Source organism: Schistocerca cancellata, chromosome 1 (assembly GCF_023864275.1).
Source record: "Schistocerca cancellata isolate TAMUIC-IGC-003103 chromosome 1, iqSchCanc2.1, whole genome shotgun sequence".
Classification (NCBI taxonomy): domain Eukaryota; kingdom Metazoa; phylum Arthropoda; class Insecta; order Orthoptera; family Acrididae; genus Schistocerca; species Schistocerca cancellata.
Window position 1 is genome coordinate 653516628 of NC_064626.1, and position 13676 is coordinate 653530303.

The 13676-nt window shown below is 37.6% G+C and overlaps 1 protein-coding gene across 1 annotated transcript in view; it reads left to right on the top strand.

Annotated features, from left to right (window-relative positions):
* LOC126183487 (cleft lip and palate transmembrane protein 1-like protein) overlaps positions 1-13676 on the top strand; it is a 182639-nt gene that overhangs the window by 76919 nt on the left and 92044 nt on the right. The window contains exon 3 of the mRNA XM_049925519.1: positions 7870-8062. Coding sequence (XP_049781476.1) covers positions 7870-8062 — 193 coding nt within the window. The remainder of the gene's footprint in view (positions 1-7869; positions 8063-13676) is intronic.

The following is a 13676-nucleotide window of genomic DNA, read 5'->3' on the forward strand; positions in this document are numbered from 1 at the left end:
CTGGAAGATTCACCCAGTTCCATAAGTATCTTCTCAATGAATTTATTATATTCATGTGGAATGTACATCAGTTTTTCAGATTATAATTCATTCACTAAAACAAAATTAACAAATTCTATCTTGCCAAGATACATTATTATTGTTATGAAAGTAATTACAAAAAGTATCTCTGATTATTTTGTTACTTTCAGATGGATTTATTGAGCTTGTAACTTGCAGATGAACTAAGTCACATGTCTCCATCTTGAAGAGCCTGGCATCCTACAGTCCCCCTCATTTTCACTGTAAGATACTTATTTCTTACTCCTTAAGTAATTGTGCTCATAACAACACACCAGTTCTATTACTCTTGCATTCTCAGGAGTTAGAGAAATAGGCAATTGAAGTATATCAGATTTGGAATTTAAAATTCTGTGAGTGTCTTCCAGAATACTGCATGTACGATTGAGATAGCAGTTGAAAACTCTTTGCTCTTTAATCAGTTATGTCTGATTGTATGGTTTCAACAAATTTTCTGTCATTGTAAATGGATCAGCATCAGCACATACAAACATACCAGAAATGTTAATGTTTGGTAGGCCTTCTTCTGGTGGGATGTTCAGGTTGTTGGATCTAAGAAAGTCTTCAAACTTGTGATGGTAAAGACTACCACCATCTGATACAAGCTCAAATTCTTACGGGAATTGACAAGATGCAGTGAGTAATGAGGCTAATGAGCAGCACACTACACGAGTAGTGAGTGGTATAAGTTGAGACTTTGGGTCTGACCACCCATTCAGACATCCACCATTAAGAACTCATAGTTGACATTTACTACTCCCAGCATAACTGTACTAAAAAACTGTTTATAGTTGTAATACAGACATCCAGAGAGAGGCTGTTTCATGATGACTACATGTTACCCATCTACAGTGCTGAGACCATGTGGAAATTGCCATTGTAGCTCAAATCCCTTTGCAGTTTCTTTCCACGCTAGTGGTGTACCAGGCAACTTTAACATAAAGAGAGGTTAAGTTATCTAGGCATTCAATCCAGTGTCATTCTACTTACTAATAATCTTTATTGTAGGTCAATGAAAGTGAGCATAAGGAAAAGTTAATGCGTCTTGCAAAGAAGAAGAAGAAGAAGAAGAAGAAGCGATTTTAAGTTCATTGTCAGTTCCTGGTATTTGAGGCTCGATGAAATGGCTCCGGACCAACTACTTCATGCCAAGAAGGCCATTAATGACATTAGATATCAGGGTCACCTTGGCAGCCTGCATAGAAACTGTATACAGATGATACCACAGCCCTCAGACACACTTGTAACAATGTGCACTACAGTGCTTCTTCATAGCACACACCAGGGACAATTGCAGTGTACCTAGCACCAGATGCAAGAAAGTACTTTGACCAATTTGAATGAAAATAATAGTTTTCATAAAATCAACAAAATTAATCTGTGCTGAGCAATATAAGTAATTAAACTTGTTTTATTTCTGTGGTTGTGACAGCAAATATAGGTGAACCTATGTATCAAGACACAAACAAACTAAAGTCATTAACTACCAGTGGGTATTGATTTATATCAATAGGGCAAATTGATAATTTGTGCCAGACTGGGATTCAAACCCAGTCTCCTTCTTACTAGGTAGAAACACTGACCACTAGGCAATCCACACACAGTGGTCACCACAAATGCATGGACTACCCCATCACGCTTCCCACCAGACCCAAAGTCTCAACTTATACCACTCACTATTCATGTAGTGTGCTGCTCATTAGCCTAATTACTTGTTGCGTCTTGTTGATTCCCATAAGAATTTGAGCTTGGTGTGCATCTGCACTAAAGGGATCATTGCTCATCATTACTGTGATTATATATGTGGTGTATGTTCTTTCGAATATGTTCAAAAGAGCACACACTATTTTGACCCTGAAGCCACTATAAATCAGGACACAAAGTAATTAGAGACATTAGCTGCCAGTGGGCATCGATTTATATCAGTGAGGCAAGTTGAAAATTTGATGGTAAGCCCATCCACCTAGTAAGCAGGAGACTCAGGTTCGAATCCCAGTCCAGCACAAATTTTCAACTTGTTCCATTGATATAAATTAATGCCCAGTGGCAGCTAATGTCTTTACTTCCTTTGTTTATTGATTCATAGTGACTGCAGGATCAAAATGATGTTGCAAAAGTCATTCCACTCCATTATCAGACTCTGTGGCAGTGGTACATTTTAGATTTTGTCTAGTGCTAGCATATAAGGTTGTGCCTATATGACAAATGTAAACAGGGCCTATTTTGTGTTTAAGGGGTGTCGTCCTCATATGAAGATTTTTTATGCTTTTGACAGAACCTGTAATTTTTTAAAAAAAGAACCCAGTATACTCTACATACAGAACAGTACCAATGTATTAAAACTGTGGCTTGTTCTGATGATTACCAACATTGTTACAGATATTGTACCTACGTGGCATGTTCCAGTACACTCTCTCCATCCCATCTGGTGTCTCTTCTATTTCTAGTCCAGTGGCCAAAACTCATGTCAGCAGCTCTTGCTCTGTCTCACAGCAAGACAAATGTTAAGTGACATTAGGTGACCATCTGACATAGTACACATCATCCTGTCTGTCTTATTGCAATCCAGGACAAGCAACTCTGAGACTTTTTTATTTCCCTCAGCAGATGTGGATGCATTACACATCTGAACTGAAACCATCATACAATGGAAATGGTATGTTTCCAGACACAGGTTGCTGTTCAAAATATTATGTACTCACTCCTGTCTAAAATTCCTAGAATTTTTTAACAGAAATTTCTGGACACCCTTTATGCTGACATGTCTATCCCATTAGTTTCACCAAGTGAGATGGTGCAGTGCTTAGCACACGGGACTCTCATACAGCAGGGCAAAGGTTCAAATCTGCATCCACCATTCTGATTTAGGTTTCCCATGATCTCCCTAAATTGCTCCAGGCAAATGCCCGGATGGTTCCTTTGGAAGGACACGGCTGATTTCCTTCCCTATCCTTGCAACAATCTGAGCTTGTGCTCCACCTCTAACAGTCTTGATGTCTATAGGACGTTAAATGAATTGGAGGAAGAATTGGAGGTGCAAGTAGTTTACCAGCTCTCTTATTTTTGGTAGTCAAATGGTACAAATAAATTGAGACAAGGTATATGTAGGTTTTGTTTAAGTCACATTACAGCTATGTTACGCTTAAAGCCCCCACCCCCCCTCCCCCCATGAACCATGGACCTTGCCGTTGGTGGGGAGGCTTGCGTGCCTCAACGATACAGTTAGCCATACTGTAGGTGCAACCACAACGGAGGGGTATCTGTTTAGAGGCCATACAAATGTATGGTTCCTGAAGAGGGGCAGCAGCCTTTTCAGCAGTTGCAGGGGCAACGGTCTGGATGATTGACTGATCTGGCCTTGTAACACTAACCAAAATGGCCTTGCTGTGCTGGTACTGCAAACAGCTGAAAGCAAGGGGAAACTACAGCCGTAATTTTTCCCAAGGGCATGCAGCTTTACTGTATGGTTAAATGATGATGGCGTCCTCTTGGTTAAATATTATGGAGGTAAAATAGTCCCCCATTCAGATCTCTGGGTGGGTACTACTCAGGAGGACATAGTTATCAGGAGAAAGAAAACTGGTGTTCTACAGGTTGGAGCATGGAATGTCAGATCCCTTATTCGGGCAGGTTGGTTAGAAAAATTAAAAAGGGAAATGGATAGGTTAAAGTTAGATATAGTGGGAATTAGTGAAGTTCAGTGGCAGGAGCAACAAGACTTCTGGTTAGGTGAATACAGGGTTATAAATACAAAATCAAATAGGGGTAATGCAGGAGTAGGTTTAATAATGAATAAAAAAATAGGAATGTGAGTAAGCTACTACAAACAGCATAGTGAATGCGTTATTGTGGCCACGATAGGTACGAAGTCCACACTTACCACAGTAGAACAAGTTTATATGCCGACTAGCTCTGCAGATGATGAAGAGATTGATGAAATGTATGATGATATAAAAGAAATTACTGAGATAGTGAAGGGAAACGAAAATTTAATAGTCACGGGTGACTGGAATTCGATAGTAGGAAAAGAAAGAGAAGGAAACTTAGTAGGTGAATATGGAATGGGAGTAAGGAATGAAAGAGGAAGCCCCCTGGTAGAATTTTGCACAGAGCATAACTTAATCATAGCTAACACTTGGTTCAAGAATCATAAAAGAAGGTTGTATACATGGAAGAAGCTTGGAGGTACTAGAAGGTTACAGATAGATTATATAATGGTAAGACAGAGATTTAGGAACCAGGTTTTAAATTGTAAGACATTTCCAGGGGCAGATGTGGACTCTGACCACAATCTATTGGTTATGAACTGTAGACTAAAACTAAAGAAACTGCAAAAAGGTGGGAATTTAAGGAGATGGGACCTGGATAAACTGACAGAACCAGAGGTGGTATAGTTTCAGGGAGAGTATTAGGGAACAATTGACAAGAATGGGGGAAAGAAATACAGTAGAAGAAGAATGGGTAGCTTTGAGGGATGAAATAGTGAAGGCAGCAGAGGATCAAGTAGGTAAAAAGACGAGGGCTAATAGAAATCCTTGGGTAACAGAAGAGATAGCGCATTTAATTGATGAAAGAAGAAAATACAAAAATGCAGTAAATGAAGCAGGCAAAAGGGAATACAAATGTCTCTAAAATAAGATCGACAGGAAGTGAAAAATGGCTAAGTACTGATGGCTAGATGACAAATGTAAGGATGTAGAAGCTTATCTCACGAGGGGTAAGATAGATACTGCCTACAGGAAAATTAAAGAGACCTTTGGAGAAAAGAGCACCACTTGCATGAATATCAAGAGCTCAGATGGAAACCCATTTCTAAGCAAAGAAGGGAAAGCAGAAAGGTGGAAGGAGTATATAGAGGGTCTATACAGGGGCGATGTTCTTGAGGACAATATTATGGAAATGGAAGAGGATGTAGATGAAGATGAAATGGGAGATATGATACTGCGTGAAGAGTTTGACAGAGCACTGAAAGACCTGAGTCGAAACAAGGCCCCGGGAGTAGACAACATTCCATTTGAACTACTGATGGCCTCGGGAGAGCCAGTCATGACAAAACTCTACCATCTGGTGAGCACGATGTATGAGACAGGCGAAATACCCTCAGCCTTCAAGAAGAATATGACAATTCCAATTCCAAAGAAAGCAGGGAATGACAGATGTGAAAATTACCGAACTATCAGTTTAATAAGCCATGGCTGCAAAATAGTAACACGAATTCTTTACAGACAAATGGAAAAACTGGTAGAAGACGACCTTGGGGAAGATCAGTTTGGATTCCGTAGAAGTGTTGGAACACGTGGCAATACTGACCCTACGACTTATCTTGGAAAATAGATTAAGGAAAGGCAAACCCACGTTTCTAGCATTTGTAGACTTAGAGAAAGCTTTTGACAATGTTGACTGGATTACTCTCTTTCAAATTCTGAAAGTGGCAGGGGTAAAATACAGGGAGCAAAAGGCTATTTACAATTTGTACAGAAACCAGATGGCAGTTATAAGAGTCGAGGGACATGAAAGGGAAGCAATGGTTGGGAAGGGCGTGAGACAGGGTTGTAGCCTATCCCCAATGTTATTCAATCTGTATATTGAGCAAGCAGTAAAGGAAACAAAAGAAAAATTTGGAGTAGGAAATCAAAATCCATGGAGAAGAAATAAAAACTGTGAGGTTCGCCGATGACATTATAATTCTGTCAGAGACAGCAAAAGACCTGGAAGAGCAGCTGAATGGAATGGACAGTGTCTTGAAAGGAGGATATAAGATGAACATCAACAAAAGCAAAACAAGGGTAATGGAATGTAGTCGAATTAAATCGGGTGAAGCTGAGAGTATTAGATTAGGAAATGAGACACTTAAAGAAGTAAATGAGTTTTGCTATTTGGGGAGCAAAATAACTGATGATGGTTGAAGTAGAGAGGATATAAAATGTAGACTGGCAATGGCAAGGAAGGCATTTCTGAAGAAGAGAAATTTGCTAACATCGAGTATAGATTTAGGTATTAGGAAGTTTTTTCTGAAGGTATTTGTATGGAGTGTAGCCATGAATGGAAGTGAAATGTGGACAATAAATAGTTGGGACAAAAAGAGAATAGAAGCTTTTGAAATGTGGTGCTACAGAAGGATGCTGAAGATTAGATGTGTAGGTCACATAACTAATGAGGAGGCATTGAGTAGAATTGGGGAGAAGAGAAATTTGTGGCACAACTTGACTAGAAGAAGGGATTGGTTGGTAGGACACATTCTGAGACACCAAGGGATGACCAATTTAGTAGTGGAGGGTAGTGTGGAGGGTAAAAATCATAGAGGGAGACCAAGAGATGAATACACTAAGCAGATTCAGAAGGATGTAAGTTGCAGTAGGTACTGGGAGATGAAGCAGCTTACACAGGATAGAGTAGCATGGAGAGCTGCATCAAACCAGTCTCTGGACTGAAGACAACAACAACAACAACAACAACAACAACATGCTTGAGGGCTTTTAAAGTTTACGTATATTAATTTGGTGTTCGATACAGATGCTATTCGTAAATAGCTTCCAGTTCAAGAAGCTTAGAGTCGATAAAATAAAAGAGATGAATGTCACTATTTTGATGTTATAATTTTTTCAGAACTACAAATATTATTTATTTATGTAATATAGTTGTGATGACATAATCATCAAAAGGCAGGGATATGTAGTGTAACATATCACTTTTGGTAAAGTGATGTGTTACCTGAAATCTACTTAGCCAACAAATGGTCATCACCACAGTGAAGATAAATGTTAGCTACTTAGTTTAGAAATTTAAACAGTTTGGAAGTTGTTATTGTTTGCACATGTATACTGGTCTGGATGAATGCCATGTGTCTCCAAGGCAGGATGGCAATGATAGTTGCTGCTACACAAGGGCAGTTATTCTGTGCTATGACATCCCAGCTCAGAGAAAATAGGTATGCCATACAGTGATGTTTGTCAAGGAAGAAAAAAGAAAATTCATTCTATCTGTGAGATTCGTACAGAATGGTTGTTAGTACTGTCAGATTGAATTTATGTAATCCCATATCGAATGTATGAACATTCGTAGTAGATGTGGTATTTCCTTGTATCATCGACTGTAACAGGAGACATAATATAGCTGTTATAGGAAGAAATACTTTCTATATTGTAGCAGATGTAACAGAAGATATAATGGTGAAGTGAATTCTTTGTAATTAATAGTTAACGATATGAAATTTTGCACTTTGTTGTTTAACAGTTGGTTGATAATGTACTTCAGAAATGAAATGACACAGTGGTGAAGACTCCAGATTCACGTTTAATCAGGCCTAGAGAAGGTGCTTAAAATCCTTGTCCAGACATCCGGATTTAGGTTTTATGTGGTTTCCCTTATGGTGAAAACTGAGTTCCTTCTTTTTAAAATTTCCACCACACTCTTAATTTGTTTTAGCTTTGTTTTTAGTGACCTCCCATGAATGAGATGTTAAATTTTAATTGTGATGTCTCTCTTTGACACCCATTGATATTAAGTTACAGCTGCTAACAAATTAATAAACCGCTTGCTAGGCAAACAGTTCATTCCATGTGTAATCAGTGTATCTATCTTCTATTTTATGTTTTAGAATGTTTTTATGGTATATTTTTGATTTATTTCATTATCCTTTTTATCATTTAAATGTACTATTTTTGTAGCATTCTCTGTCACTGTAAGAGTATTGATCATATTTTCTATTGGAACTACCATTCTTAGACACTGATTTTGAATTTTTCTTTTAAAGTGCTTGATTTAATTTGATATAGTATTTACCTAATTATTTCCATTTATTTTTTCCAGGGAATTGAATTTAACCATACCATTGAGCACTCGACAGAATGGATCTATGTACCTGCATCTGCTGCTAACTCAAGAAAAAGAACATGATAATTTTTTTAAGTTACACCAGACTCCAACAACAGTCTACACAAAAATTCGACTAACACAGTATCATGTGCCTGAAGCAGCGACATTTCAGCTTCTAGGGAGTAAGGTAAACATTAATGTCACAATAGTTGAATGGTTTACAATACGAGAGCATGCTAAATTTGCAGCACTTGCAATGTGAACAGAAGCTTCTTTGCTGTCTAAAGTAAAAGTCTATGGATAGTATCTATAAATATCCTATTTTATCAGAAGTGGTTGTGTTTTAGTAAGGGATTTAACACTCTTTCATTTGAGAAACTATACACTGATTATTTTCGAAGTTACATGCACTGCGTGCCAGAAATTAAAAAAACTGAAAGTAATTCTTGCGTACAGTGCATCGTGAAAATCTTCACCAATTTAAGTTTCTTTAACCCTTAGTGTTAGCATGGGGTGCTGTGAACATCCCACACATTAAAAACTGCTCATATTATTAGTTTAAATTTTCATAATTCTCTAAAACTCCTGTTAGTTTTCTAACAGTTAGGTAAATAATTAAAGTAGAATACGCTAAATTTCATTAATTATTGTTGTTCAGGACACTCCGCAACAACCGCGATATAACAAAAATCAGAATAATCCAAAGTGCCAGTTTTTTTTTTTTTTAATTTTTACAGTCATTTCATTTTTATCACATTTTATGTTACATTAAATGGACACATTGTTATTTAGTACCTCAATTATAACTGCTTTCCAAGTGAATTAAGTCTTGGAGTCAGTTTGCTTTCTGTCACTCCATGTTAACAACTAAGTCTACAGTATGTGTACATATGAAAAAAATGAGAAAGGAATACAGCGATTACTTGAAGTTGAAATAGTTAGAAATGTATTATAAATCAAAATTTGGAAACATCTGGTTAGTCCGAAGAACTGAGCATGGAACTGATACAGAGACAGCAGGTGGTAGTGAAAATGAAATAAGTTTTGAAAAGAACAATTCCTACATGGGAAAAGATGGAGCAACAAAATGAATGAAGAACCCTCCACCAAGAATGTAAGGACATAACCTCAAAATACTATTATTCATCTGCCAGGTCGAGAGGTGCAGCCAGAATTACAAAACCAAATTTAGAGTAGTTCCTTTTGTTTTTTGATGAAGGGATGTTTGAAAAAATATTTGGCTGTACTAATGTGTACATAAGAAGCATCTAGAGGAAACCTGCCCACATGTGGTTTTGTAACTGAGACATTTCACACTATAAAGAGTTTGTACTTGTTGCTGTTTTGATTCATAGCTTGATGGCATTAAAGTCAGGCAAGGGAAAAAGAAAATAGATAAACTTGCACCAAATAGGGAACTATTAGAACTGTTCCAGGCTAACTGTAAAAAGAACTACACATGGGAAAAACTACACTTTTCTTTGAAAGCAACTAACTGTCTATCCACTGTAGCACCTGAATGTCCTTCTGAATTTATGACTGTGACTGAACTTCCCTCTGTATTTATGAATATGAAGCAATTTGAAGTAAACAGTAGCGTATTTGGATTTCGATAGCATTTGGCAGTTGTTTTGTATGTGCCACAAAAGAACAAGAACATAATACTTCTTTCATCTGTGCTTTTTGACAATGAAATAGATAATAGCATAGGAGTGCAAAAGAAGCCTGGAATTATCACAATGTAAAATTCCGCAAAAACAGGAGGCAATACATTTGATGAATGGTGTGCCATCTAGTCCACACCAGGAAAAACAAGACACTGCAACACTTTTCCCTATCCTGGATATTCCTGAAATAAATATTTAGCTAATATTTACAAGGAATATGACCAGAAGATATGTGAGAACAAAGAGTTCACAATCACTTATGCGCAACAGAGCAGTGACGACATCCCTACCCAAATCCATCGAACAGTAACTGTCCTAGATGACAACACAAGAAGATGGAAAAACTAAGCTCTTTCAGCAGAAAGACCAGGACTTGCAAACATGAATGTGGATGATGAAAAAAAACAAGAAGGGAAAATGTACAAAGTGCCCAAGTAGTAAAGAAGTGAAAACAAAAATTTTCTGTGTGAAAGCTACAAAAACTGTGTCTAAGTCATATCGTTACAATATGATTTTTCAATAAATAACATATTGTTGATTTAGAATGAAACATAAAATAATGTAGAAAATATTGAGCTTGGCAGAACTAATCGATATACATCAACTGAACATGAAAAGAACGAAATATTTCTATTTTTTATTGCTGTTTGTAGTGTTAATGTTTACATTAATATTACCAATGCATAGAAAGTCTATGAACCTTGAGAGTTCAAGGCTTCAATACAACAATATTGCAACATAGATATATTTTCACACTGTGACATTATGAGGAATTCAAACCTTGGTGTGTTTCCAACACCCCACACCAGTACCATGGAATCTTGCTTAACGAGCACCTCCCATAATGTGCAATCTGCATATTGAGCAAGATAAATTGTAAAAAAATGACCCCCTTAATGAGCGGTGTTTCGCATAATGAGTGGTGGTGATTTAGTGTGACATCGCAGCCACAAGGAGACGACCAAAAGAGAAAGAAAATGGCCTTGAAATGAAACGTAAAATCACTGAAAAGTGCAAACATGGTGTGTGCATTGCTGATGTAGCGCACACATAACATTGGTCTACATCAACTATTTGCACTATCCTCAAGAACAAGGACAATATTAAGGAGATGGATGCTTCAATGGGAGTGACAAGAGTCTCTAAACAAAGGTTTAGTATTCTGGATGATGTTGAAAGTTTGCTTCTTAAGTGGATAAATGAAAAGCAGTTGGAAGGTGACACTATTTGTGAGAAGGTGAGAATGATTTTTTCCAACCTTGTTAAAATGACACAGGGATCATGAGCAGCCCAAGAAGTGGAAGCAGTGGGTGATTTGAGAAGTTTAAGAGAACAGCCGGCATCCAAAGCATTGTGAGGCATGGCAAAGCAGCCAGCTCTGACACAAAGGCAGCAGAGAACTTCATCAGCAACTTCAAGATGCTCATAGATTCTGAGGTTTATCTACCACAACAGGTTTTTAATTGTGGTGAGATGGGTCTGTTCTGGAAAAAGATGCGGAAGTGTACCTTTATAACAGCAGAGGAGAATGCATTGTCTAGTTACAAGCCAATGAAAGACGTCTCACACTGCTATTCTGTACCAATACAAGTGGCAATTTGAAAACTAAACCACTGCTTGTTTACCATTCAGAAACCTCACAAGTCTTCAAGAAGTGTAAAGTCCAGAAGAGCAGGTTAAATGTGATGTGGAGGTCCAGCAATAAGGCTTGGGTGACACATAATCTTGTTGGTGACTGGGTCAATGAATTGTTTGGTCATTTGGTGAAAAAATATTTGCTTGAGATGAATCTGCCACTCGATGTCTTGCTTGTTATGGACAATGCTCTTGCCCATTCTCCAGGTCTGCAAGACCACCTCCTTTAAGAATTTCAATTCATCAAGATATAATTTCTGCCTCCCAACACCATTCCGTTAATCCAGCATATGGACGAGGAGTTTTACACTAAAACGCTTTTTGACCATTGCTTTCAGTTGACTGAAGCTACTAATCTTGCTCTCAGATAGTTTTGGAAATACCACTTAAACATCATTTGCCTGCATCAAGATGATCAAAATGGCATGGGAAGAGGTTACCAAGAGAACTCTCACTTCTGTTTGGAAGAAGCTTTGGCTGGAGTGTATTCTTGAATGTGGCACTTGAGGCATTTGAGTCAGTATCTGTGGAGCCTGTAGTCAATGAGATTGTGTCTTTGGCCAAGAGTATGGAATAGAATTGGATAACAGTGCTATCAATGAGCTTGTGAACGATCACAGCCAAGAAATGACCACCAAAGAGCTTATGGAGTTGCAGTGTATTTCACAACAGGAAGCTGTGGAGAGGATTTCTTCAGAGGAGGAGAAGGGGGAGGAAGAGGAGGAAATGGTAACAACAAAGGGCTGCAATCTTCTGGTGCAATAAGAGAGATGCTGAGAGCATGAGAATCGGTTGCACTGTAGACTGAAAATCGTCATCCCAAAAAAGCAGCTGCTACGATTACTACAAAATTTATTTCTGCATGGAATGCATCATTGTGTTTTACATTAATTTACATGGGACAAATTGCTTTGCTTAACGAGTGTTTTGCACTATGAGTAAGATTCTGGAACGTAGTATGCCCACTATGTGAGGTTCCACTGTACTGGTGTTATAATACTGTGCGCCAGTCTCTAAGGTGTAAACAAAATTATATTTGCAAAATATTAAGTACATGATATTTCAAAAAGGTTCCTGTGATTTCACAAGAATATATCTTCTAAATGAATCATGGTAGAAACTTGGAGTAAATATTAAATTGCGTGTAGGACTAAAAAGATTTATTTTCAAAAGAATAATCTGATTTTAGAAGGATATATATTTCATAGGCATGCACATTCAATTTTAGGGTACTTTTATACAATTAGGATAAAAGTTTTCATTTACCTTTCACAATTGTTTAGTATGCCCTTCACTAGACGCATGACAAATATCATGGTGATATTCAAATCTGTCCCGTTCATTTGCAAGCATGTCTGATGTTAATGAATTCACTGCTGCGGCTATGCAGTGTCGCATTTTGCTCAAGCGATTGGCAAGGGTAGCACTAGGAGGAGTCTTTTACAAACACCGTAAAAAAAAAGAAAAACACCACACACACACACACACACACACACACACACACACACACACACACCATTTCTTCTTCACAGAAGCACCAGTGACAATCCATAACTGAAGAATAATTTGGCTGGAAATTTAAATTTGCATGAATTTGGTGATGCCCCCTGCACAGTTGAAAACATTTTTAAAAAAAGCAAACACAAAATAAGGCATAGAATCTCCATGCGAAAGACTTCCCACACAACTATTTACTACATTAGTGCACTTCGTTCACATTAGGCTGTTAGGTTTTGCAGTCCTTTCTGTGAGAGTTAACCCAGCCAACAACTGTGTTATACTACTCGTGTAAAATATTTGTAACAGAAAGTAGTCTAACTGGCTACCAAGACTATCTTTGTGATAAACTACTGTGGCATACAGTTGGAAGATTGAAAGTAGCCAAAAACAATTGGATGTTACTGGTTGGTCAGTGTTGACATTTCCATGTTGTTTAGGAGACAGAAGTAGTCCTAGTTAACACAGAACTTCACAAATTTATTTTGAAATGGTAACTCCCTCTCCGCCAAAAATGTTCATGGATACACAGAAGCAAAATTTACTATCTTGAATTGACTGTTCTAGTTTTGTTAATGTTTCAGTAATTTTTGAAGGTAATAAACATTAGAGTAGCAGGTAAATGTTACTTGTCTTACTATGGCTGTCTCATTGTCTAGGGTATCTTCTTTGTTCCTGTTTATGATTTCCGATTAACAGGTCCAAGGTGTTGCAACAACAAATGGCTGTTGCTTTTAATCATAATCTCCATTTATTTATAAATTCTTGAACACTTTTAGGCCATGTCATATTTCCTTGTAAAATAATCAACATTTTGACCCCTCTGCTGGGATCTTTGTCAGGATGTTATGGTGTCCACTTTTACTAGAACACTGCAGTAGTGGACACCATAACACTGTGAAGAAGATCCTAGCAGAGGGGTTGAAACATCGATTATTTTAGAAGGAGAAACTAGATTACATGAATTTGGTGCTTTACTTATTTGCATTGCCACTGTTTGCT